The sequence below is a fragment of the Phascolarctos cinereus genome, unplaced genomic scaffold (genome assembly GCF_003287225.1).
Source record: "Phascolarctos cinereus isolate Bilbo 61053 unplaced genomic scaffold, phaCin_HiC Scaffold_726;HRSCAF=1367, whole genome shotgun sequence".
Taxonomy (NCBI): Eukaryota; Metazoa; Chordata; class Mammalia; order Diprotodontia; family Phascolarctidae; genus Phascolarctos; species Phascolarctos cinereus.
The window spans coordinates 145,706,308-145,729,781 of record NW_027556098.1 but is presented as its reverse complement, the minus strand read 5'-3'; the positions used below and the strand labels follow the sequence as shown (position 1 = coordinate 145,729,781).

At 39.7% G+C, this 23,474-nt stretch overlaps 1 protein-coding gene across 1 annotated transcript; it reads right to left on the bottom strand.

The window, feature by feature from the left end:
- Nucleotides 1-7,219: 7,219 nt before the first annotated feature.
- Nucleotides 7,220-15,603, bottom strand: LOC110192119 (hereditary hemochromatosis protein homolog). Its single transcript, XM_020963148.2, has 5 exons — nucleotides 15,288-15,603; nucleotides 11,795-12,058; nucleotides 11,126-11,395; nucleotides 10,505-10,780; nucleotides 7,220-9,960 (listed from the first exon to the last, which is right to left on the bottom strand). The coding sequence occupies exons 1-5, from the start codon at nucleotides 15,358-15,360 to the stop codon at nucleotides 9,812-9,814; spliced, it is 1,032 nt and encodes a 343-aa protein (XP_020818807.1). The 5' UTR covers nucleotides 15,361-15,603; the 3' UTR covers nucleotides 7,220-9,811.
- Nucleotides 15,604-23,474: the final 7,871 nt, after the last annotated feature.

Sequence of the window (23,474 nt, the reverse complement as noted above, 5' to 3'; positions counted from 1 at the left end):
GCACGTTAAAATGATTTTTAACTTTTTTTTTAAACTTTTGAGTTCCAAACTCTATCCCTCCCTCCCCTCTGTCCTTCCTGAGATGGAAAGTAATTTTGTTGTGTTTTTTTTTTGAGCCCTGGTGTTCTTGATTTTCTAAGACCGACTTTCCACCCACCACACCATGCTCTTTTTCTATGACATTACATGGCACTCTCTTAAATTATGATATGATATCTTACCTTGTTACATTTCTTTCTTGTTACCTTTACCTTGCAATGATATGATTATATTACAGAAAGTAATTTCCCTGAAGCAAAGTCTGACTATTACTCAAACTCCAATGACTCCCCATTGATTCTAGGTTCAAATATCTTTTTAAATGTCTAAGTTTTAAAGTTTACATAATTAACACAGTCACACATGTATATAATTTATAAGCATATACACACTGATGATATACTTCAAATTTTTTTTACTGATAAGGATATGAAATCAAAAAAGTTTAGAAACCACTGATCTAACTGATAATAGGACCCTGAAAAACCCACAAAGTGAGTGAATTTTTCTCTTCTCAGCCAATCCAATGCTCTCTAATGCTTACCACCACTACTAATCTGTACTCCTTTGCTGCCCTTTCTCCTAGGCCAGACCCATGTATGGAGGTACATCAATGAGAATGAAAAGCCAAATGGACTCCACTGTAACTGTTGCCTTTTTTTCTGAGCTCCAAACTAGCACAGTGAGCCTCTCCCAGAATGCTCTTAAATGAGTGGCTGCTTGTCTCAAGCAAAATTGAGACATGAACATATGAGCTTATACACAGTTATTCAAATGACTTAATGACTCAGATGTTACCCAGTGACACTTCACTCCATGTTCCTAATATTTCTGGGTTTATTCACCTAAATCCGATCATCTCTGATGATGACCCCTAGCCAAATGAGTAGATGTGACATCAATAGTTCTCTCCATCACAAAGGTATGCAGTGTATTATTACAGTTACTGGCCATTTGGAAGTACACATCAGTCTCATAATAATCTTGAAGGCTTTATTTCAGGTGGTCCTAACATTCTCAACTCTGGCAGTCTAGACTGTTAGGTCTGCCCCTGGCTTTCTCCAGCTTTTCCTCAGCTGGGCCACAGTTTCTGAAGTTGGATTACAGGGCAAAGTGTTCCTTCTCCTCTCTCATTTTGGATCTGCCTTCCCCACCTCCCATCCCTTCAGAATGACAAGGATTCTGTATTCCTAGATGAAGTGTAGGAAGACAGATGAAGTGTGTGTGTCTCTCTTTGGTGACTGGTTTTCCTCCTAGAAACCTTCTTCTGGCTTAGGCTGGGCTTTTGAAGAGCCCCTGAGGCAGAGCAGGGCTTGTTAAATTTTTTTTTGTGCCATGGACCACTTTGGCAGACTGGAGAAAGCCAATGGACTTGTTCTCAGAATAACTGCATAATTTAAATGTATAAGATAAAATACATAGTATTACAAAGGAGATCAATTATGTTGAAACACAGTGATCAAAATATATATTTTTAAAAACTAAATTCACAGACCCTAGGTTAAGGAGCTCTGGGCTAAGGGATGGTTCATAGTTTGACTTTCTTCCTGAACGCCTTTCTTCAGTTGTATCATCCTCTGTCATCCGCCACACTTCACCTGCATTCTGTGTCTGGTCATTCTCTTCACTGTGCCTTCCTCTCTACTGGTGGCATCCCATTCAGGGAGCATATAACCACCTCCACTGAACCTTCTCGAGCTGCAATCCAGCTCATACCGAGCCCTTCCTTTGCTGCCAGCAGGCAGATGTTAGAAGTTCCTTCTGTTGAAACGAGAACTGAAGGAAGGTGGAGATGGAGGAAGAGGGATGCACCTTCAGTAGGACAGATAAAATTTGGAGAGTCACAGCTTCTCCAAAAGCATCAAACCTGAGTCCTAGGAATACTGGCGCCATCACCAAGCCCTCTTCCTCCTTTTCCCCTGTACCCACCAACTGTATCCATTGCCTAAATTTCCAGAGAAAAACAAGGGCTTGGGGAAACTAAGAGCAAACTCAGAAATACCTAAGTGTCTTCTCTGTGACTTTGATGTGGTGCTTCCCAGAGAGAGAGAACCTTAAGTGAAATAAAGTGAGTTGGTCTTTTCCAGATGCCAAAGATGCTCACTGGGTTATTCTTGTCTGGGAAATCTATTTAGTGCTTTAGAATTTTCAAAGTGTTTTCACAGGCTTCCTACCCCTGTTTCATTCTCACTTGTAGTGAAGGCAAATTAAAATAATGCTGTACATTTGTATCCCACTCTTCAGTTCATAAATGCTTCACAGCATCATTCAATCCTCACAACACCTCTGTGACCCAGGCAATAGCGCTATTGTCCCCAGCATTCAGAAGAGGAAACAACAGCTCTGAAAGGAACTTGCTCGAGGTCACACAATTAGTCAATGGTAAGGCCAGAACTCAAACACAGGCTTTCATGACTCTTAAGTCTTTCATTTTTGCCCTCACCACATCACCTCTTTCTGACCCAAGACATCATCTAACCCAGGGCAAAAGCCCAGGATTCCCTAGAGACCTGGACATTCTTAGAACAGTAGCCTGAAAAAGGATATTCACTGCTTGGCCCCTTCCCCAGCAAGTTACTCCTCAGTGAATCCAGCGATGACCAGACAGTTATCGGGATGTGGTCCTGACTGATCCCATTGAATTTACCTTTTCCTTTCAGCCTCCTTGATGCAGATCATAAATTCCAGAAAGGCAAGAACCCTCTTATTCACCTATATGTATTCCTTTTTGACTTCCATAGGAGATCTTTGCTTAATGGATATTTGTTGACTGAATGAATAAACCTCCAGTCCATTTGTCCTTGTCATATTGTTCTGTAAAAGCAGCATTTGATTCGTTCAACAATTATCGATAGGCCTTCAATCACCCCTTGACAAGGTCCTTTGGGGAAGACAGTGAAATAAAGGGCCCAGTCTCCACCTCAGTGAAGTTACACTCTTCTGTCATGTTTGTCTGTGTCTTGTTTGCCCAACTAGATCATAAGCAAAGGTTATGTGTCTCTTTCTTTTTTGCCTCTCTGTAGCTCCAACTACGGATTTATACACAACAGAAACTCTATTATGGTGCTGACTAGCCTGCCGGATCTGTTAAAAATGCCCCAAATAAAAGTTCAACCATCTTTTGCCTCCATTTCTTTTCTCCTGAATTTTTACTATTTTGATAACGATCTCTTGGAACCTCTTCATTTATACCCCTGAATCTTTCAAAATTCTATAAATATTGATTATCAATCCTTGTAGGCAGGGGAAGTGTTTCCATTCTCCTGGTGGTTCATAATAGACATTGAGGCCTATAAAGCAACCTGGAGATAACTTCTAACCTATCCTCTTAGCCTTCAGGCAAGATCCTACCTAAATCTAAGGGTGAGATCTGCTTTTTCCTGAACTGATCCTAAGTTCTATGACTTGCCCAAGGTCACATGGTTCAAGAGAGCAGATAACAGGGGGAGGGACATGGTGACTTCTCCATCCCTCTCAGTCCTAAGATTTTGTTCCCTTTGAAACTCTACCCCCAACAACCACTCAAGACCCAGCTTATAAAAGCCACCACCTCAGAGAAACTTTCCCTGATTTGACTCCCCCTCACTTTTAGTCTATGTCCGCTCTTCACTGAAACATTCATATTTATACCATTTGGCATTTCTGCTGCTCTGTAACCGTTTTTATGTCACTACAGGTATTTCTGACTGGTTTCAAGTTGAAATTAGCTCTTCAAGGACAATGATCAGCTCTTGTTACTTTATATTTAGTTAATTCTCGCTCAGGGCAGCTAAGTGGTGCAATGGATAGAGCACTGGCTCAGGAAAGTTGTCCTGTCATTTTTCAGTCATGTCCGACTACTCCTGACCCTACTTGGGGTTTTCTTGACAAAGATACTTGAGTCATGAAAACCTGAATTTATATCCAGCCTCAAGATACTTACTAGCTGTGTGACCCTGGGCAAGTCAGTTAACCCTGTTTGCCTCAGTTTCTTCATCTGTAAAATGATTGAAAGAAAGATATGGCAAACCATGCTAGTATCTCTGCCAAGAAAACCTCAACCGTAGTCATGAAGAGTTGAACAAGACTGAAGCGACTGAACAACAATGAATTCTTGATCCCTCTTCAATACTCAGAACAAAACAATATGGAAGCAGTAAACGTATAGAAGACACTTGGCAACATGTTTGGGGATCTGGTGCCACCTGGTGGACACAACAGTTCAGTTGCACAGTTGTGACCTAAATCAATATCAGTCGGCATCAAGGCTCTTTTATGTAAGAGCTGGTTAAAATCATACGAGAGCTGGGTAGAAAGGAAACTTAAAAGTCATCCAAACCATTTTCCCTGGTGAAGAAAATAAGGCTCAGTGAACTGAAATGATTTGTGCATTGTTACACAGATATTAAATAGCAGAGCTGGGATTTGAAACCAGGCTCAGTACCTATGAAGTACTCTGCATTAACCCATACCCTGAACAGACAACCCAGAAAGGACCCTTGCTTTTACTTCAACAACTGACAAAATAGAGGAGAAAAATGACCCTCCTGAAAAGGAGTTGCTTGGAAGGAAAAAATTAGCCACAATAAAGTTGGGAAATTCCCTGTGAATTTCAATGGTCCAGCAGAGTAGATGTCTATCAATAGAGGAACGGCTAAACAAGGGGTGGAGAACTTTTCATGTTGGAAATTCAGCTGTAATCAAATAAGGCTGCATTAAAGAAACTTCAGTTAGACATATTTTTAAATGTACATTATTTTGTTAGCTACATATCTCCCCATATCTGCCCCTGACAAATACTTCCCCTCCACCCCAGCCAGAGGCTCTACTACTGTCACATCCATACCATCACCAGAATCCTGGAAAGAGATCATGTGGGTGAAAAATGCCTCAAGCTTCGAGAAGACATCTGGAAACAGAACAGCAAATTTCTGTTTTCTTCCTCCCTTGCCCTAAAAATACAGCCCTAGGCTTCTCCCAGCTCCTTTAACCCAAACTCTAGCTTCTCTGCAAGAGGCTAGTCTTACCCCCCTTCTCACTCCTTTTCTGCACTCACCCCATCTTCTCCTGCCTGTGCCTCTATCCCCCATCCATCTCCATCCACATCCACAAATCCTCTATACTCCTCACTTCCAACATTCTCCTGTTCCTGTAGTCTCACCTCCAACTCTTCCTCACTTTGTTCTCCTCAGTCCTCTGCTCTCTTCTTCCCAATGAATTCTTAAAACCCTCAGTATTCTCTACCCCATTCCAAGATTCCCCTAGCCTTGAACATTACTCCCACCCACCCCCACACCCCTCCACACACCTCCCCCCCCCACACACCCCTTCCGGAATGAGTACTACATTCATGGACCAAGAAACAATAGCAGTGAGGATGGAAGAAGGAGCGTGGGAAAGGAGGGATTAGACGTGGTTGATTGATGAACACAGGAAGCCAAGCAGGCTCAGAAGCTTGCAAAGTCAGTGGGGTTGAAAAAGAGAGAGGAAGGAAGGAAGGAAGGAAGGAAGGAAGGAAGGAAGGAAGGAAGGAAGGAAGGAAGGAAGGAAGGAAGGAAGGAAGGAAGAAGGAAGAAGGAAGGAAGGAAGAAGGAAGGAAGGAAGGAAGGAAGGAAGGAAGGAAGAAAGGAAGGAAGGAAGGAAGGAAGGATGGAAGGAAGGAAGGAAAAAACTGATAATGTATTCTGCTTTAGATTCCAAAGTACTTAATGAGGGATGCAGACCCATTTTGCACTAAATTTATCTGTATTCTGAAACTCAGTCTCCTTAATTTTGGACTTCTGCATATGCAGCAAAAACCAAATTTAAAATAAATGGCCCAAGAACATGCACATATGTAGTTTATATGACTACATAAATGACTAAAAACGGTAAGAAAATGCTGATCAAAAACAAAGGACTAATCATCACGAAGTTGTTCAAAGTTGAAGTTCACATTTGCCTTTAACTGCTTAGTACCATCCTTTTTTTTTAATTGCTGAAGAAACGGAGGCAGAGAATTTAAGCCTGAAGTGGATTTGAATTTAGCTCCTCCTGACTCCAAGCCCCGCCCTCTAACCAAAGAGGCACCTACACCCCCAGCTCCACGCCAGCTAAGTAGCTGTGTTCTGGGCGGGGCGTGAGCGGGTGATCCCTGGCTCTAGCCGCTGGTCTCTCCCACTGGTTTAGCGGACCAGCCAGAGCTGGTAGGAGCCCCCTCGGGAAGTGGGGAAGCTTGGGATGGGGCCTGGGACGGAGATCAGGACATTGCCCAGAAACTCTCCCGCAAATCCCCGCCCTGTGCATCCTCCCCAACATCCTGAGAAAGTTAAGAACCAGGCGGTGGAAGAACAGGTCTGGAAGAGACCGGTTCCGCCGGAGTTGAGCAAAGGGAGCTGGGCGTCCTCCGCTACTTAGGGAAGAAAGCAGGAGGTGAGGGCAGCCCAGCCCTCCCGTCCGAGCCCCGGGTCTTGTCTTGTCCCTTCGGCCACCTGACACGCTCTACGAGACAGAGAAGCACCCCAACTTCATGCCCCTTTCCCAGGGAAAGACTTGGGTATCGGGGTGGGGGTGAGGTGAGGGAGAGCGGAGCGAAATGGCCGCAAAGGGACTGTGCCGGGCTAGGGTTCAAGTCCAAGACCACTTTTACTCAGCCTAGGGAAAAGAGTTGGCTCAGAGCTTTAAACGTCTCTGGTAATGTCACCTATTCAATTCGTGTTTACTGACCTTCCCAGGCCAAGTGTTAGGGGGAACATGTGGCATATTTATTACTTTTCTCTTTTCTTTTTTTCTTTTTGGAATGTGATGAATGGTTGATAACTTTGAGTTAACATATATGGCACAAAACGTGGATGCACAGCCCTGCACCTTAGACATGCTTGATAAAAGCCACCCATTTCTGTTAGGCTGCAATAATTTCTTGCCAGGATAGTGTCTTATGACAAATAGTCTATGCCACATAGAAGGGAAATCATATCTCAGTTATTCTAATAAAAAGAGCTGCAGTTAAAAAAAAATGAAAGTACTGCCTGGTACTTGAAGAAGTCACTAGATGTGAAGAAATTCAGTTGCTGAATTGTAGACTTTATGTTGGATCCATAAAAATATGAGAATTGTTTCTTGCCCAGGCAAAAAGAAACATTGTTTGAAATGACTTTTGGAATGTTTGCCTTTTTTTCTTTTTTCTTTTTTCTTTTTTGAGAACCAATGAATCTATCAGGCAGCATTTTTTGTTTGTTTTTATTACTTTATTTTGAGTTATCAACAATCACTTCCATAAGATTTTGAGTTTTAAATTTTTTCCCCTTCCTCCTTACCTCCCTCCATAAGGTAGCATGCAATCTGCTATAGGCTATACATATACATTCCTATTAAACATATTTTCACATTAGTCATGTTGTAAAGAACAATTAGAACCAATAAGAGGAACCACAAGAAAAATGAAACAAAACAAAAAAGAAGGAACAAAAAGAGCAAATAGTATGCTTCAATCTGCATCCAAACTCCATAGTTTTTTCTTTGGATATGGATAGCATTTTTCATCATGCAACTTTTGGAGAAGGACTAAGTCCATCAATGATAGTTATCGAACAATGTGGCTGTTACTGTGTACAACGTTCTCCTGGTTCTGCTCACTTCACTCAGCATCAGACTATACAAGTCTTTCCAGGTTTTTCTGAAGTCTGCCTGCTCATCATTTCTTATAGCACAATAGTATTCCATTACATTTATATACCACAACTTGTTTAGCCATTCCCCAATTGATGGGCATCCCTTCAACTTCCAATTCTTTGCCACCACAGAAAGAGCTGCTGTAAATATTTTTGTACATGTGGATCTTTTTCCCATTTTTATGATCTCTTTGGGATATAGCCCTAGACGTGCTATTGCTGAGTCAAAGGGTATTTATTACTTTTCTATAAAGAAGACTGACTTGCTACTACTGAGGCTTATCTGTTGGAAAAGTGGGCCCTTAAATACCCCTCCACTGCTGTTTGGGAACACTTAATATGTTTCTATGTACCTGGCACTTAGTGGGAACTTAATAAGTGTTTAATGGATTGATTATTGATTGACTTTATGAGACCAGAGCTTTAGAGGATGACCCCATGTTGTGCCTGCTCCAAGGGCTAAGGTCTCCTCTTCCTTCTTTGGCAGTGGAAGGGCAGGGTGGGTCTTCTTTAAGGAACAGATGAAGACTTTTGAAAACATCTTGCTAAAATTCTTCTCTTCTTGCTCTTTTAAAAAATATATTATTAAAGATGATTCTGTGATGAGATATTCAAGGTGACTTAAAAGGAAAAGTTACCAAAATCACATTTCTTTTTTTTAAAACATGTCCCAGTAGCAATTAGCCACATCCAGCTTTATGTTTAGGGGCAGTATTGCCCAACAGCAGCAGGGAAGGTGCAGTACATGTCAAACACTAAAGGCACACAAAACCAGCCTAAGTCAAATTTTCATAGATTCCAAGAATTTCCTGTGATTCCATTAATGAACCAAACCCACCCCAATCCTTTGGAACCGGTTCCCCTTGCTCCCTTCAGAGCTCACATCAGGTACCTTTCCTAACAAACAGAAGCCTTTGCTGGATCCCTCAGTTATTAACTTTCTTCCTCTGCTATGAAATTACTTTGTATTTACTTTGTATTTTTTAAGCTGTGGAAGAAGTTAGGTTCTCCCCAACCCCCTCCCCATGTAAATTCCTTGAGGATTGAGGACTGTTTCCTTTTCATGGTTGCATCCACAATTCCTGACACGTAGCAGTTACTTAATAAATGCTACTGGATTTGTTTCGGAGACATAGGAGAGGCTTCCAGTCACTTCCTGAATAGGCCTGTTAGCAGCTTCCCTGTACCATCACCTCCTCCCAGAACCCATCATCAGGTGGCTCTGTCAGTATTGATACCATAGCTGGTAGTAACAGCCTCAGGTGCAATTGAGAGGTGCTGAATAAAAGTCACGTAATAGGCCTAGCATGTTTTTCAGTCCAAAAACAGGTTTATAACCTTTTATCGCATAATTGTCACATGGTGTGATTCTATTCCTCATACAGCATACAAGGTAAACAGAGAAACAATGTATGCATCAGCAGCATATGGGTATGCATTTATCTATCGCCATTGTGAGCCCCAAGCCTAGAATTCTCAGCCCACACTCATTACCAGTAATTAAGAGTTGGAACCTTAAACCACACGAAACAGTCTTCAAAAGCTTCAAAAAAAGATGGCATTTCAAATGCACTAGATGGATCTGAAGATGAGCCACTGTGGTACAGTGACAGCAAAGTAAATACATCTGATATGAGTGGTGCTGAGGACTGTGTGTCAGATAGCAATACCAATGATAGCAGCACAGAATCTTCCAACACAGATTAAATTTTGTAAGTCTGTACTTCCCAACAACACAGTAAATTTTGTCAAGCATAATATTTCAACTATAAGGCACATATCAATAACAACTAATGTGTTAACATTATTTTTCAGAGAGGAAAAATGCTCACTAAGTGGTCATGAAGAAATGATATGAGCCGATTTGGACTATTCAGTTATAACATATACTCATGAGCATTCCATGCATCCTAATCTTGCACCAAAGACAGTTCAGTAACAAATGATTTTTAAATAATAGCAGCAAAATCTTTTAAAAAGATTCACTTCATTGTCATACCTCACATTTTGTAAAAAAAAAAAAATTTTGGCATAAAATATGTAGTAATTATGAATGAAATAGAGTATGTAGTACATGAGTCTGAGTGAGAGTGGAGCACAGCCCTGGCCCCACAAACCAGGAGCAGGCCTTGGGAGTCACTGAATCATAGCTCATACAGGGAGGCCATCCTGCTGGTGCCTTCTCCCTCTGCACCTGACACCACAAAGCAATAGCCCAAAGGCAACAGTAACACCACCAGCAAAGGCAGAGCAGCAAGGACCCAGTATCTCCTCTTTGCCTCTGGAACAGGACCTGGAAGAGACATCCTTGATGAGAGTAATAGTTCACATTTCTGGAACACTTTAAGCATTTTCCTCACAACCAGCCAGAGGTGTAGCTTATGTAGCTCATGTAAGTCCTGTTGTCCCTGTTTTACAGAGGTGGACACTGAGACTCAGGAAGTTCAAGGGCCTTGTCTGTGGTCACAAAGATAGCAAGTGGTCAACCTGTGCCTCTATGACAGGTCTCTCCTGACTCTGAGAAGACTCAGGACACTTTCTACTCTATCACCCTTTTGGATCCCATAGGACTGAGTGAAATCCTGACTCCCACAAGGACCATAAAGGGAAGATCTTGGTATCAGGACACTGACTAAGGCACCCTTTCATACACCTTGAAGGTGGGGAAGAAAATAGGAGCTCCCTTAGACTCAAGGACTCTTAAAATTGGAAAAGGACTAGAGATAATTGTGTCCAACTCCTTCATTGGATATATGTGGAAAATAAGGGTCAGTTTCCAACAAGGGTCCTGGCTCCAGCCCCAGCTGTCTCTTGATTATGACTGTGTCACAACTTACCCAAGGGTACAGAGATGGTTTGGTTCCTTCCCTGATGTTCCACATGGCAAGTGTAATTTGACTCTTCAGGGTGGACATCTATAGACACCCAGGTCTGGTAGGTGCCATCCCCACTAGGCTGGATGACTCCTCCTCCCTGGTCCCTGTGATTCAGTGCGTGCCCATCCTGCATCCAGGTCACCTTAATGTCTCGAGGGAAAAAGTTGTAAGCACAACACCTCAGAGTGACCTTTCCCTCTCGGTTCTCCTGTTGAGTCACATTCAGCAAAGGGAATACTGTGGGTAAGAGACCAAAATGAAGGAAGAGGTGAAGGTACAGCCTCTCTCCTAATGATGGACAAAGAGAATGCCCTCACCACCATCAACAGTAACGTTCAGTCTAGGGCACATAGGAACTTTAGCACCCAAGCATCCAGGCTCCCCAAGAAAAAATATGTGAGCTATACCCATACTGGTCCCCAAGGAGATGAGCCCATGGATCCTGGGAGTCTATCTACAGACAAAGGTAGGACTGATTTCCTACTCTGCATAGGAAGGGAGAAAGCTCAGGCAGGAGATGGGGGACAGAGAGAGGAGTTTTCAAGGCAGTTGGGGGTGAGGGCCACTATCCCAGGTCAATACCTGCTTTTTTCTCCTGCCAAAATTTCAGGTAATTCAAAAGTTGATCACAATAGTCTCCTTCCACTTTTGCTTTCTTGATCTTTGTTTCTACTTGTTCTGCCTCAAAAGCATTCTTTAGACTGCCAGCAGCAGGATGGACTGCTTCCCAGGTGAGCGTCTCAGGTTGGAAGATGAGAAAGTCCTCTCCATCATAACCATACTTCCAAAATCCTCTACAGTCGCCATCTTCATGGAGTTCACAGCCCAGTGTTTCCTGGAAGGTGTGAGAACCTGACCCATCCCCAAACCCAGACTGGTCATGGCTCTGTTCTCCCTTTTTACCTAATTGGAAGAATCTTTCTCTAGGTTCCTTTCTGTCCTACCCTCAACAGACACCTAGAACTCACATACTCTTTTACAAGGGAATGGGAAAAGAACACTTCTCCCCATCCTGATAGGATCAAAGATTTAGGACTAGAAGGAGATTTCCCTAATTATACAATGAGGAAACTGAGGCCCATGAGGGTTAAATTGCTTGCCCAGGATGATGCAAGTAGTAAGGGACAGAGCTGGAGATTCAAATCCTGTTCCTCTCACTCCCAATTAAGCAGCCTGGCCACTACACCACACAGTCTCTAGGGAGAGTGAATCCCACACTCATTCAGCCCCTGTCCTAAGCCCCAAACTTACCAGTGGTTAGGTTGCTCTGGTCCGTGATTTTTGTCACAGTTATTTTGAACTCCTGTCCAATCACCTTCAGATTACTGTTCTCTTTCTTCCAAGCGTCTGTTTCCACAAGATTACCCAACCAGGTGCCCCGAGGCTCTGGCCTCTGGCTCTCACTGTCATAATGAAGGAACAATTCACCATCTAGGTAGCCATGGGCTGAATATGAAAGGAGTTCTCCATCAGAACTGACCATGGCAAAAAAGTTGTATTGAAGACTATGACATCCTGAGAGAGAAAGAAAAGGGCAGCGCAGGAATAAATGCCTGACCAAGATTGGAGTCACTCTCTCTGTATTCTCTTCCCTCTCCTCTATCCAAGAAAATGTCTTCACCAAGCTGACCTGCAGTTCTCCCTCTTCCTCCTCAAGTCCTTTACCCAGCCACACACTGCTTCTGAATCTGACCCCTTTCCCATTCTGTCCATCCTCACAATCCCAATTACCCCTCCCTTTCTATGGACGAGGACACACAACTCACTGCTGTGCTCAAAGAACATTGCTCCCTTCTCTCTCCGCTACACACCACTACTTAAAACTCTGACTCAAGATTTGGAAACAGAGTCATTGGCTAACACTCTCCAACCTTAATCACTCATTCAAAGCCTTTTCTAGTAATATTGCACATGCAACATTACCAACCTCTCTGACAGGAGGGATGTTCTAGAGCTCTCTGGTTTTCACTGGCCAACAGGACATGGAAAACAAAAATCTGTGCCCATGGATTCACTTGCCATATTCTCCCAGATAACTCATATGTCAACTTCTTTACCCATTTCCTTAGTTCAAGACTTCAGTTCCCTGCCTAGAAACATCAAAGATTGTATGTCATTTATTTTAGTTCAAATGGACATCATAACGACAATTGCTTGAATTTCCACAACACTCTTCAGGTTTCCTCACAAACTCCCTGTGTTTGCCACTACAAATATAATCCTCCCATTTTACAGATGAAGAAACTGAATCTCCCTCTTTGTCATCTTGTACATTATCATTTCTGTGAAATCCTTTCTAGATTCAATTGAGGGACTTATTACTCACCTAGGTAATTCCAATTATATCTTTATTATATCTCTAGACTCCAGGACCATTCCTTTACATAGTCTATTTAGGCTGTCAATGCCAAAGAACTTATACCTGCCTGTCACTTTAAATATTACATGTACCTACATATATGTATACAGATATATATACACACACCTATGTTTGTGTTTGTCACTTTAAATATACTTGTCAGCTAAATCACAGGGGAAAAATCCATAAAGTCACAAGTAACAATTTATTAATAAAACAAAGAATTTGTTTAAGACAGCAATGAAATTAATAAACTATTAGGAAATTTGAACAAAGAAGGGAAAAGAAAACCAAATAACCAAAATCAGAAATGAGAAAGAAGACACCTCAACTAATATTATGAAATTAAGGTAATTATCAAGGATTATTACATTCAGCTATTTGCTCACAAAACTGAGAATATAAAGTAAATTATGAATATTTACCAAAAAATATCCAAACTGGCTACCCAAAAATAGATAATATATACAAAGTAATCTCAGAATACATTAAACAGACTATTAATGATCTGCTGCACCCTCCAATCACAAATGACTTCTATCAAACAATCAAAGTACAATTAACTCCTAAATTAAGAACTGTTTTCAAAAATAGAGAAAAACTTAATTTTTTCAGTTTTCTTCTACAAGTGAAAGTCAAGTGAAACCAACATGAATTTCTTAGTCACCTACTGTTTTCCAATCATAGTACTAAGCAGTGAGTAATACAAAGAAAGCAACAACAATAACAACAAAAAACCCTACTCCCTGCTTAGAAGAAGATGACATTCTAAAGGGGGGATAAAAGCAAAGCATTTACAAAACATTTTACAAATATCTCATTTTATCCTCACAATGATCCCGTGGGGTAGACGCTATTATCATCATCTCCATTTTACAGACAGAGAAGCTAGGGAAGACAGAGGTTAAGGGACTTGCCCAGAGTCACACAGCCACTAATTGTGTGAGTAAGGTCCTGAACCCAGCTCTTCCTGACTCCAGGTCCAGCCCTCTATCCACTGAGCCAGCTAGCTGACCGAGCAAAGCATCCCCAGCGAATCGACATTTATTAGTGGCTGCTCTGGGCCTGGCACTGTGCTAAGCACCGCATAAAGCAGCTTTGCTCCATCTTTCCTGTCCAGAGACCTCTGCCCATCTTTTCCCTCCTGGGGTTCGAACTCCACTCGGGTGCAGCCTGTGCAGCCTCGTCTTCCTCCCTTATTTGAATCTTACTCTCATCGGATTTGGCTTAAGGAGGGAATAACACACACACTCAACTGGCCATGGAATTCTGTCTTACCCTACAGGAAAATAGGGGGAAAAGGGATAAGAGAAGGAGGGATGATAGAAGGGAGGGCAGATTGGGGGAGAGGGTAATCAGAAGCAAACGCTTTTGAGGAGGGAAAGGGTCAAAGAAGAGAACAGCATAAACGGGAGAGCAGGACAGTATGAAGGGAATTATAGTTAGTATTTCACATGACTACTACGGAAGTGTTTTGCATGACTACACATGTACAACCTTTATCCAACTGCTTGCCTTCTCAATGAGGGTGAGTGGGGAGGGAGGGAGGGAGAGAATTTGGAAATTAAAGTTTTAAAAATGAATGTTAAAAATTATTTTTACATGCAACTGGGAAATAAGATATACAGGCAATGGGATATAGAAATCTATACCGCCCTACAGGAAAACAGAAGAGGAGGGGATAAGAGAAGGGGAGGGGCGGTGATAGAAGGGAGGGCAGATGAGATGGCGTGGGGGGAGGGAGGAGTGAGGAGCAAATCTGGAACCAAAATCTTGTGGAAGTAAATGTTGAAAACTAAAAATAAATAAATTTAAGGGAAAAAGAAAGATTCTCAACTTCTCTCTTTAGCTAAGCGAGGTAGCAGCGCTTGAGATGCTCCCCAATAACCGCCCGTAAGAGCCCCACAGCCATCCCAGCTCCGCGCCGCTTAGCAAGCCCCTAGCAGAAAGTAGTTTTCGATGGGAGTGGAAGTGGGAGAAAAAAAAAAAGAAAAGAAAACAAGAAAGAAATCAGGGAACAAGGTGTTGGGGGAGGAGGAGGGTACTAGACAGGTTTTTTTTTTTCTTTTTCCGATTTGCTTCTCATTTAGTAAGGAACTGGGCAAGGTTCCAGGAGGGGTGGGGGGGAGGGGAGACTTGGCAAATGCAAAAGCGAATGGACAGGGGTTTGGGGGAGAGAGGCGATGCGAGCGCAGGGGCAGGCGAGAAGCCGTAAGTATCCTAAAGAGGAGGGCAGAGCCATAGTGAGTACGCTTAAGACCCCGACTGCGGAATGGGGCATAAGCATGAATGGAAGCACGTACAGGCTATGGCATCCGATTTTTTAAAACTAGAGGAAAGACGAGGCGGGGGGCAGGGAGGAAAGAGAATCGCAGGTTCACTCACGGGCATTGGTGAGCGGCAGCAGGTCCATCACGAAGAGCAAGAGTTGGATGTCACGGTATTTGTCAGGAGTCATCTTCTTCTTTGGCCGAAGCACACCAAGTTCAGCCCGTCTCCTCCCGTCCCCCAGTCACAGTCTTTTGCATAATACAAACCTCGCCCTTCCTTCCTCCTCTCACCCTTTGAGCTCCTCCCCAGAACCAGGATCTCAGACAAAACACAAATTGGCCATGGTTTTATTTTCATATATATACATATATGGAATTATTACCTATTGTGGAACTGTCATCCTCTCACCTGCAAGAAGGAAAGAGGGCTCAGATATCTTCTTAAGTGAAGAAGATCAACAAAGCAACCAATCATGTACAGAGATTTTACAAACTAATGTGAAAAGACAGAAATGAATGATACTTTAACACATCCTTTACAGACCACAAGAATAGGATTTCATTCAAGAACATCAAACATGTGATACACACTCAAATGGAGACTTAATGAAACCTTAAATAAGGAGTGGGTCAAAGAATAAATCATAGAAACAATCAATAATTTCATTCAAGAGAATGACAATAATGAGACAACATACCAAAACTTATGAGATGCAGCAAAAGCAGTTCTTAGGGGAAGTTTTATATCTCTAAATGCTTACATAAATAAAATAGAAAAAGAGATTAATGAATTGGGCATACAACTAAAAAAAACTAGAAAAAGAACAACTTAAAAATCCTCAACTAAACACTAAATTAGAAATATTGAAAATCAAAGGAAAATCAATAAAATTGAAATTAAGAAAACTGTTGAACTAATAAATAAAACTAAGAGCTGGTTTTATGGAAAAAAAATAAAATAGATAAACCTTTGGTTAATTTAATTAAAAAAAGAAAGAAGAAAACCAAATTACTAGTATCAAGAATGAAAAGGGAAGCTACCACCAAGGAAGAGGAAATTAAAACAATAATTAGGAATTATTTTGACAATCTTAGTGAAATGGATACATATTTACAAAAATATGAATTGTCCAGATTAACCGAAGAGGAAGTAAAATACTTAAATAACCCCATCTCAGAAAAAGAAATTGAACAAGCCATTGATGAACTCCCTAGGAAAAAATCTCCAGGGCCAGATGGATTTACATGTGAATTCTATCAAACATTTAAAGAACAATTAATTCCAATACTATATAGACTATTTGGGAAAAGGTGAAGAAGGAGTCTTACCAAATTCTTTTTATGATACAAATATGGTGTTGATACCTAAACCAGGAAGAGTCAAAATAGAGAAAGAAAATTATAGACCAATTTCTCTAATGAATATAGATGCAAAAATTTTAAACAAAATACTAGCAAGATTGCAGCAACTTATCACAAGAATAATACACTATGACCAGGTAGGATTTATACCAGGAATGCAGGGTTGGTTCAATATTAGGAAAACTATCAGCATCATTGAGCATATCAACACAAAACCAACAGAAACCACATGATCATCTCAATAGATGCAGAAAAAGCTTTTGATAAAATACAACACCCATTCCTATTAAAAACACTAGAAAGCATAGGTATAAATGGAGTCTTCCTTAAAATAATAAATAGCATATATCTAAAACCTTCAGCAAGCATTATATGTAATGGGGACAGGCTAGAAGCATTTCCAATAAGATCGGGGTGAAACAAGGATGTCCATTATCACCACTGTTATTCAATATTGTACTGGAAACCTTAGCTTTAGCAATAAGAGAAGAAAAAGAAATTGAAGGCATTAGAATAGGCAAAGAAGAAACAAAGCTATCACTCTTTGCAGATGACATGATGATATACTTAGAGAATCCTAGAACAAGTACTTGAAATAATAAACAACTTTAGCAAAGTTGCAGGCTATAAAATAAACCCACATAAATCATCAGCATTTCTATATATTACCAACAAAGCCCAACAGCAAGAGATAGAAAGAGAAATCCCATTTAAACTTACTGTAGACATTATAAATATTTAGGAGTCTACCTCCCGAAACAAACCCAGGAACTCTATGAACACAATTACAAAACACTTTTCACACAAATAAAATCAGATCTAAATAATTGGAAAAAAATCAGTTGCTCATGGGTAGGCCGAGCTAATATAATAAAAATGACAATCCTACCTAAGCTAATTTACTTATTCAGTGCCATACCAATCAACTACCAAAAATTATTTTATAGAGTTAGAAAAAAAATAACAAGATTCATTTGGAAAAACAAAAGGTCCAGAATATCAAAGGAACTAATGAAAAGAAATGCAGGGGAAGGTGGCCTAGCAATTCCAGATCTTAAATTGTATTATAAAGCAGCAATCATCAAAACTGCTTGGTACTGGCTAAGAAATAGGGAGGTGGATCAGTGGAATAGGTTAAATATGCAAGACACAGTAGTCAATGACTATAGTAATCTATTATTTGATAAACCCAAAGACCCCAGCTTCTGGGATAAGAACCCACTCTTTGAAAAAAACTGCTGGGAAAACTGGAAAAGAGTATGGCAGAAACTAGGCATAGACCCAAATCTCACACCATATACCAAAATAAAGTCAAAATGTATTCATGACTTAGATATAAAGGCTGATACCATAAGTAAACTGGGAGAACAAGGAATAGTTTACCTATCAGATCTATGGAGAACAGAAGAATTCATGACCAAACAGGAGATAGAGAACATTATGAAAAGCAAAATGGATAATTTTGATTACATTAAATTGAAAAGTTTTTGCACAAAGCCAATGCAACTAAGATTAGAAGGAAGGTAGAAAATTGGGAAAGAATTTTTACAACCAGTTTCTCTGATAAAGGCCTCATTTCTAAAATATATAGAGAATTAAGACAAATTTATAAGAACACAAGCCATTCCCCAATTGATAAATGGTCAAAGGATATGAACAGACAGTTCTCAGATGAAGAAATTAAAGCCATCTATAGTCATATGAAAAAATGCTCTTAATCATTATTGATTAGAGAAATGCAAATCAAAACAACTCTGAGGTACCACATCACACCTATCAGATTGGCCAACGTGATAAAACAGGAAAATGATAAATGTTGGAGAAGATGTGGGAAAATTGGAACACTAATACATTGTTGGTGGAGTTGTGAAATGATCCAACCATTTTGGAGAACAATTTGGAACTATGCCCAAAGGGCTACAAAAATGTGCATACCCTTTGATCCAGCAATAGCACTTCTAGGGCTATATCCCAAAGAGATCAAACAAATGGGAAAAGGACCCACATGTACAAAAATATTCATAGCAGCTCTGTTTGTGGTGGCAAAGAATTGGAAATTGAGAGGATGCCCATCAATTGGGGAATGGCTGAGCAAGTTGTGGTATATGAATGTAATGGAATACTATTGTGCTATAAGAAATGATGAACAGGCTGACTTCAGAAGAACCTGGAAAGACCTATATGGTCTGATGCTGAGTGAAGTGAGCAGAACCAAGAGGACTTTGTACACAATAACAGCCACGTTATGCAATGACTAAGATTGTTAAACTGAACCCTTCTCAGCATTACAGGATCTAAGACATCTCCAGAGGCCTCGGATGGAAAATGCTGTCCACATCCAAAGAAAGAACTATGGAAGTCAATCGCTATCACTTATTTTTACCTTCTGTTGAGTTTTGTTTCATCTTTCTGATGGTTCCCCCTAATGGTTTTAATTTTTACTTACAACTTCACTAATGTGAAAATATGTTTAATAATAATGTAAATGTAAAGCCTATATCAGATTGTGCACCGTCTTGGGGGGGGGGAGGAAGGGGGAGAAAAATTTTCAACTCAAAAGCATATGGAAGTGATTGTTGATAAATCAATAAATTCATAAAATTGGAAAAAAAATTGAAGGTATAAGAATAGGCAATAAGGAAACAAAGCTCATTCTTTGCAGATAATTAGATGGTATACTTAAAGAACTCTAGAGAATCAATTAAAAAACAGCTGAAATAATTAACAACTTTTTACCCAAAGATAATATATTGTGACCAAGTGGGATTTTTTTTTCTTTTTGGTGAGGTAGTCGGGATTAAGTGATTTGCCCAGGGTCACATAGCTAGTGTCAAGTGTCTGAGGCCATATTTGAACTCAAGTCCTCCTGCCTACAAGGCCAGAGCTTTATCCCCAACTGGGATTTATACTAGAAATTCAGGGATGGTTTAACATAAGGAAAACTATTAACATAATTGATAGTATTAATAATGAAAGTAACAAAATCATATGACTATGTCAATAGATTCAGAAAAGCTCTTTTTTTAAGGCATTCTTCTCCTCATTGGCTTTTTGGACTTCTTTTTCCATTTGAGTTAGGCTATTTTTTAAGGTGTTATTTTCTTCACTATTTTTTTGCTCTCCTTTAGCAAGCTACTGACTTGTTTTTCATGATTTTCTTGCATCACTCTCAGTTTTTCCTCTATTTCTCTTACTTGCTTCTCAAATTCCTTTTTGAGCTCTTCCATAGCCTGGGACCAATTCATATTTTTCTTGGAGGCTTTGGATGTAGGAGTTTTGACTTTATTGTCTTCTTCTGGTTGTATGTTTTGATCTTCTTTTTCACCAAAGTAAAATTCTATGGTCTTACTCTTTTTTCGAGGCTTGGTTATGATCCTAGCCAATTACTTGAGTTATTAACTCTTTGTTAAGGTAGGGGTCTGCTTCCAGTGTGGAGAATGTACTTTCCCAAGCTGTGGGGTTTTGTGCAGCTGTTTTCAGAGATACTTCTGGGGACCTGTAAATTTTCAGTTCTTCCAAGGTGGTATGATCAGGGGCGAGGTGTTTACTTATTTCCTGGCCTGTGCTCTGGTCAATGAGTGACCACAAGTACTCTTTTCTGTCTTGGAACTGTGAGGAGGATTTTCTCTTTACCACCACTATAAACTCCACCACAACAGCACTCTTCCTTGCCCCAGGACCACCACCCAGAACTGTGACCTAGAGCCAAGCATGGGCAAAGCAAGAGAGTCCTGTCTCAGCACCAGCAAAGAGATCCCTGTGGTCCCCCTCTAATCAGTCACTTGAATCCCCTGTAAGTCTGTGAACCAGAAGCTGCAGAAGCAGCCACTACCCTGGAACCCCGAGTGTGGGGACTAGGGCTGGGACTGACCTTCTCTCTCACTGGGTCACAGACTTTTCCTATTTACCTTCTAAGTTGTTTTTGGTGTTTGTGGATTGAGAAATCTGGAAACCACCACAGCTGCCTGTGATTCTGAGGCCTACTCTAGGTTTGCTGAGGCCTGTTTTGCCTGTGTGCTCATGCTGAACTGAGTTCCTCTTCCAGCCTGGTGCCATATACCTTTCCAATTAACCATCCAGGTTGTCTTGGGCTGGAAATTTACTTCACTCTGTCTTTTTGTGGGTTCTGTTGCTTTAGAATTTTTTTAGAGCCATTTTTTACAGGTATTTGGAGAGGTTTGGGGGAGAGCTCAAGCAAGTCACTGCTTTTAATCTGCCATCTTGGCTCCACCTCCCCAACCCCCAGAAAAGCTCTTGACAAAATATACATTCATTTCTATTAACTTCACAGCATAAGTCTAATGGATTTTTCCTTAAAATGATAAGAAGCATCTACCTAAAACCATTAGCAAGCATTATTTGTAATCAAGATAAGCTAGAAGCTCTCCCAATAAGAACAGGAGGGAAACAAAGACGCCTATTATCAGCAGTATTATTCAATACTGTATTATAAATGCTTTGAAGAAATCAGAATGAACAATGAGTCAAGAAAACTGTCTCTAAAATAATACGCAAGACAATATGATGATGTCCATGGAAAATCATAGTAATTCAACTAAAAAGTTAGTTGAAACATTTATTAATTTCAGAAAAGTAGCGAGATATATAATAAACCCACAGAAATCATCAGCATTTCTATGTATCACCAACAATACTTTGCAAGAAGAGATAATAAGAGATATTTCATTTAAGATAGCTGTAGACAGTACGAAATATCTGGGAGTGTGTCTGCCAAGACAAACCCAGGAACTACCTGAACATAATCATAAAACGCTTTTTATACAAATAAAGTCAGATTAAATAATTGGAGAAAATATTAATTGTGCATGGGTAGGCAGAGACGATATAAAAAAAAGACAATTCTACCTAAACTAATCTACTTATTCAATGCCATCACAATTAAATTACCAAAAAAATTATTTTATTGAACTAGAAAAAATAATAAAATTCTTTTAGAAGAATAAGAGGTTAAGAATGTCAAAGGAATTCATGAAAAAATGTAAAGGAAGGAGGTTTAGCAGTATCAGACCTTAAACTATACCATAAGGCAGTAATTTTCAAAGCCATCTGGTACTAGTTAAGAAATAGAAAGGTAGATCAATAGAACAGAGTAAACATATAATACACAGCAGTAAATGGTTATATTAACCTTGTGTTTGACAAATGTAAAGACTTAAGCTTTTGGAATAAGAATTCATTATTTGGTTTTTAGAAAACTGTTGGGAAAACTGGAAAGCAATCCGACAGGAATTGGGCAGAGACCAATATCTTACACCATTTACCAAGATAAAGTCAAAATGGATACATGACCTAGATATAAAGGGAGATAGCATAAGAAAATTAGAAGAACATGGAATATATTACCAATCAGACTCATGGCTACGAGAAGAATTTATGAATAAACAAGAGACAGAAAGCACTGTGGGATGTAAAGTGGATAATTTTGATTACATTAAATTAAAAAGGGTTTGTACAAATAAAACCAATGTAGCCAAGATTAGAAGGAAAACAGAAAATTGGGAAAAAACATTCTGTAAATGATTTCTCTGATCAAGGTCTAATAATTCAAATGCATAGAGAACTTTGTCAAATTTATAAGAATATGTATCATTCCCCATTTGATACATGGTCAAAGGATATGAACAGGCAGTTTTTAAGCAAAGAAATCAATGCTATATATAGTCATATGAAAAAATTATCTGAGTCATTATTGATTGGAGAAATGCAAATGAAAACTATTTGGGACAACATCTATCAGATTGGCTAAATTGATAGAAGGGGGAAATGACAAAAGTTAGAAGGGATGTGGAAAAATTGGGACAATATAACACTGTTGATAGCATTGTGAACTGATCCAGCAATTTTTGAGAGCAGTCTGAAATTATGCCCGAAGAGTTACAGAACTGTTTATAGCCTTTGACCCAACAATATCATTATTAGGTCTGTTTCCCAAGATGAAAAAGGAAAAGAACTTATGTGTTCTAAAATATTTATAGCAGCTCTCTTTGTGGTGACAAAGAACTGGAAATTGAGGGGATGCCCATCAATTGGGGAATGGCTAAACAACTTCTGGTATATAATTGTGGTGAAATACTACTGTGCTATAAGAAATTATGAGCTGGTTGATTTTTTAAAAACATGGAAAGACTTGCATGAACTAATGAAGAATGAAATGAGCAGAACCAAGAGAATGTTGTATATAGTAATAGCAATATTGTTTGAAGAATAATTGTGAACAATTAAGTTATTCTGAATACTATAAATACTCAAATCAACTATAAAGGACCTATGAAGGAAGACACTATCCATCTCCAGAGAAAGAACTGATAAATAGAAATGTGCATAGTATTGGTTATTTAATTGGGATGGCATTGAATAAGTAGATTACTTTAGATAGAACTGTCATTTTTGTTTTGCTTGGCCCACCCATCAACAATTAATACTTCTCTAATTATTTAAATCTGACTTTATTTGTATAAAAAGTGTTTTATAATTATGTTCTTATAGTTCTTGGGTTTGTCTTGGCAGGTATACTCCCAGGTACGTTATATTGTCTACAATTATCTTAAATGAAACATCTCCTACTATCTCTTCTTGTAAGACTTTGTTGGTGACATACAGAAATCTGATGATTTAAATGTGTTTATTTTATGTCCTGCTACTTTGCTAAAATTATTATTTCAACTAAGATTTTCAAGTATACCATCATATCATCTTCAAAAAAAGTGATAGTTTTATTTCTTCATTGCCCATTCTTATTCCTTCCATTACTTTTTCTTCGCTTACTGCTATTTCTAGGATTTATAGTATAATATTAAATAATTTTAGTGATAATGGGAATCCTTATTTGACTCCTGATCTCCTTGGCAAGGCTTCCAGCTTATTCCCATCACAAATAATTTTTGTTTATGGTTTTAGGTAGATGTTTTGTATCATTTTA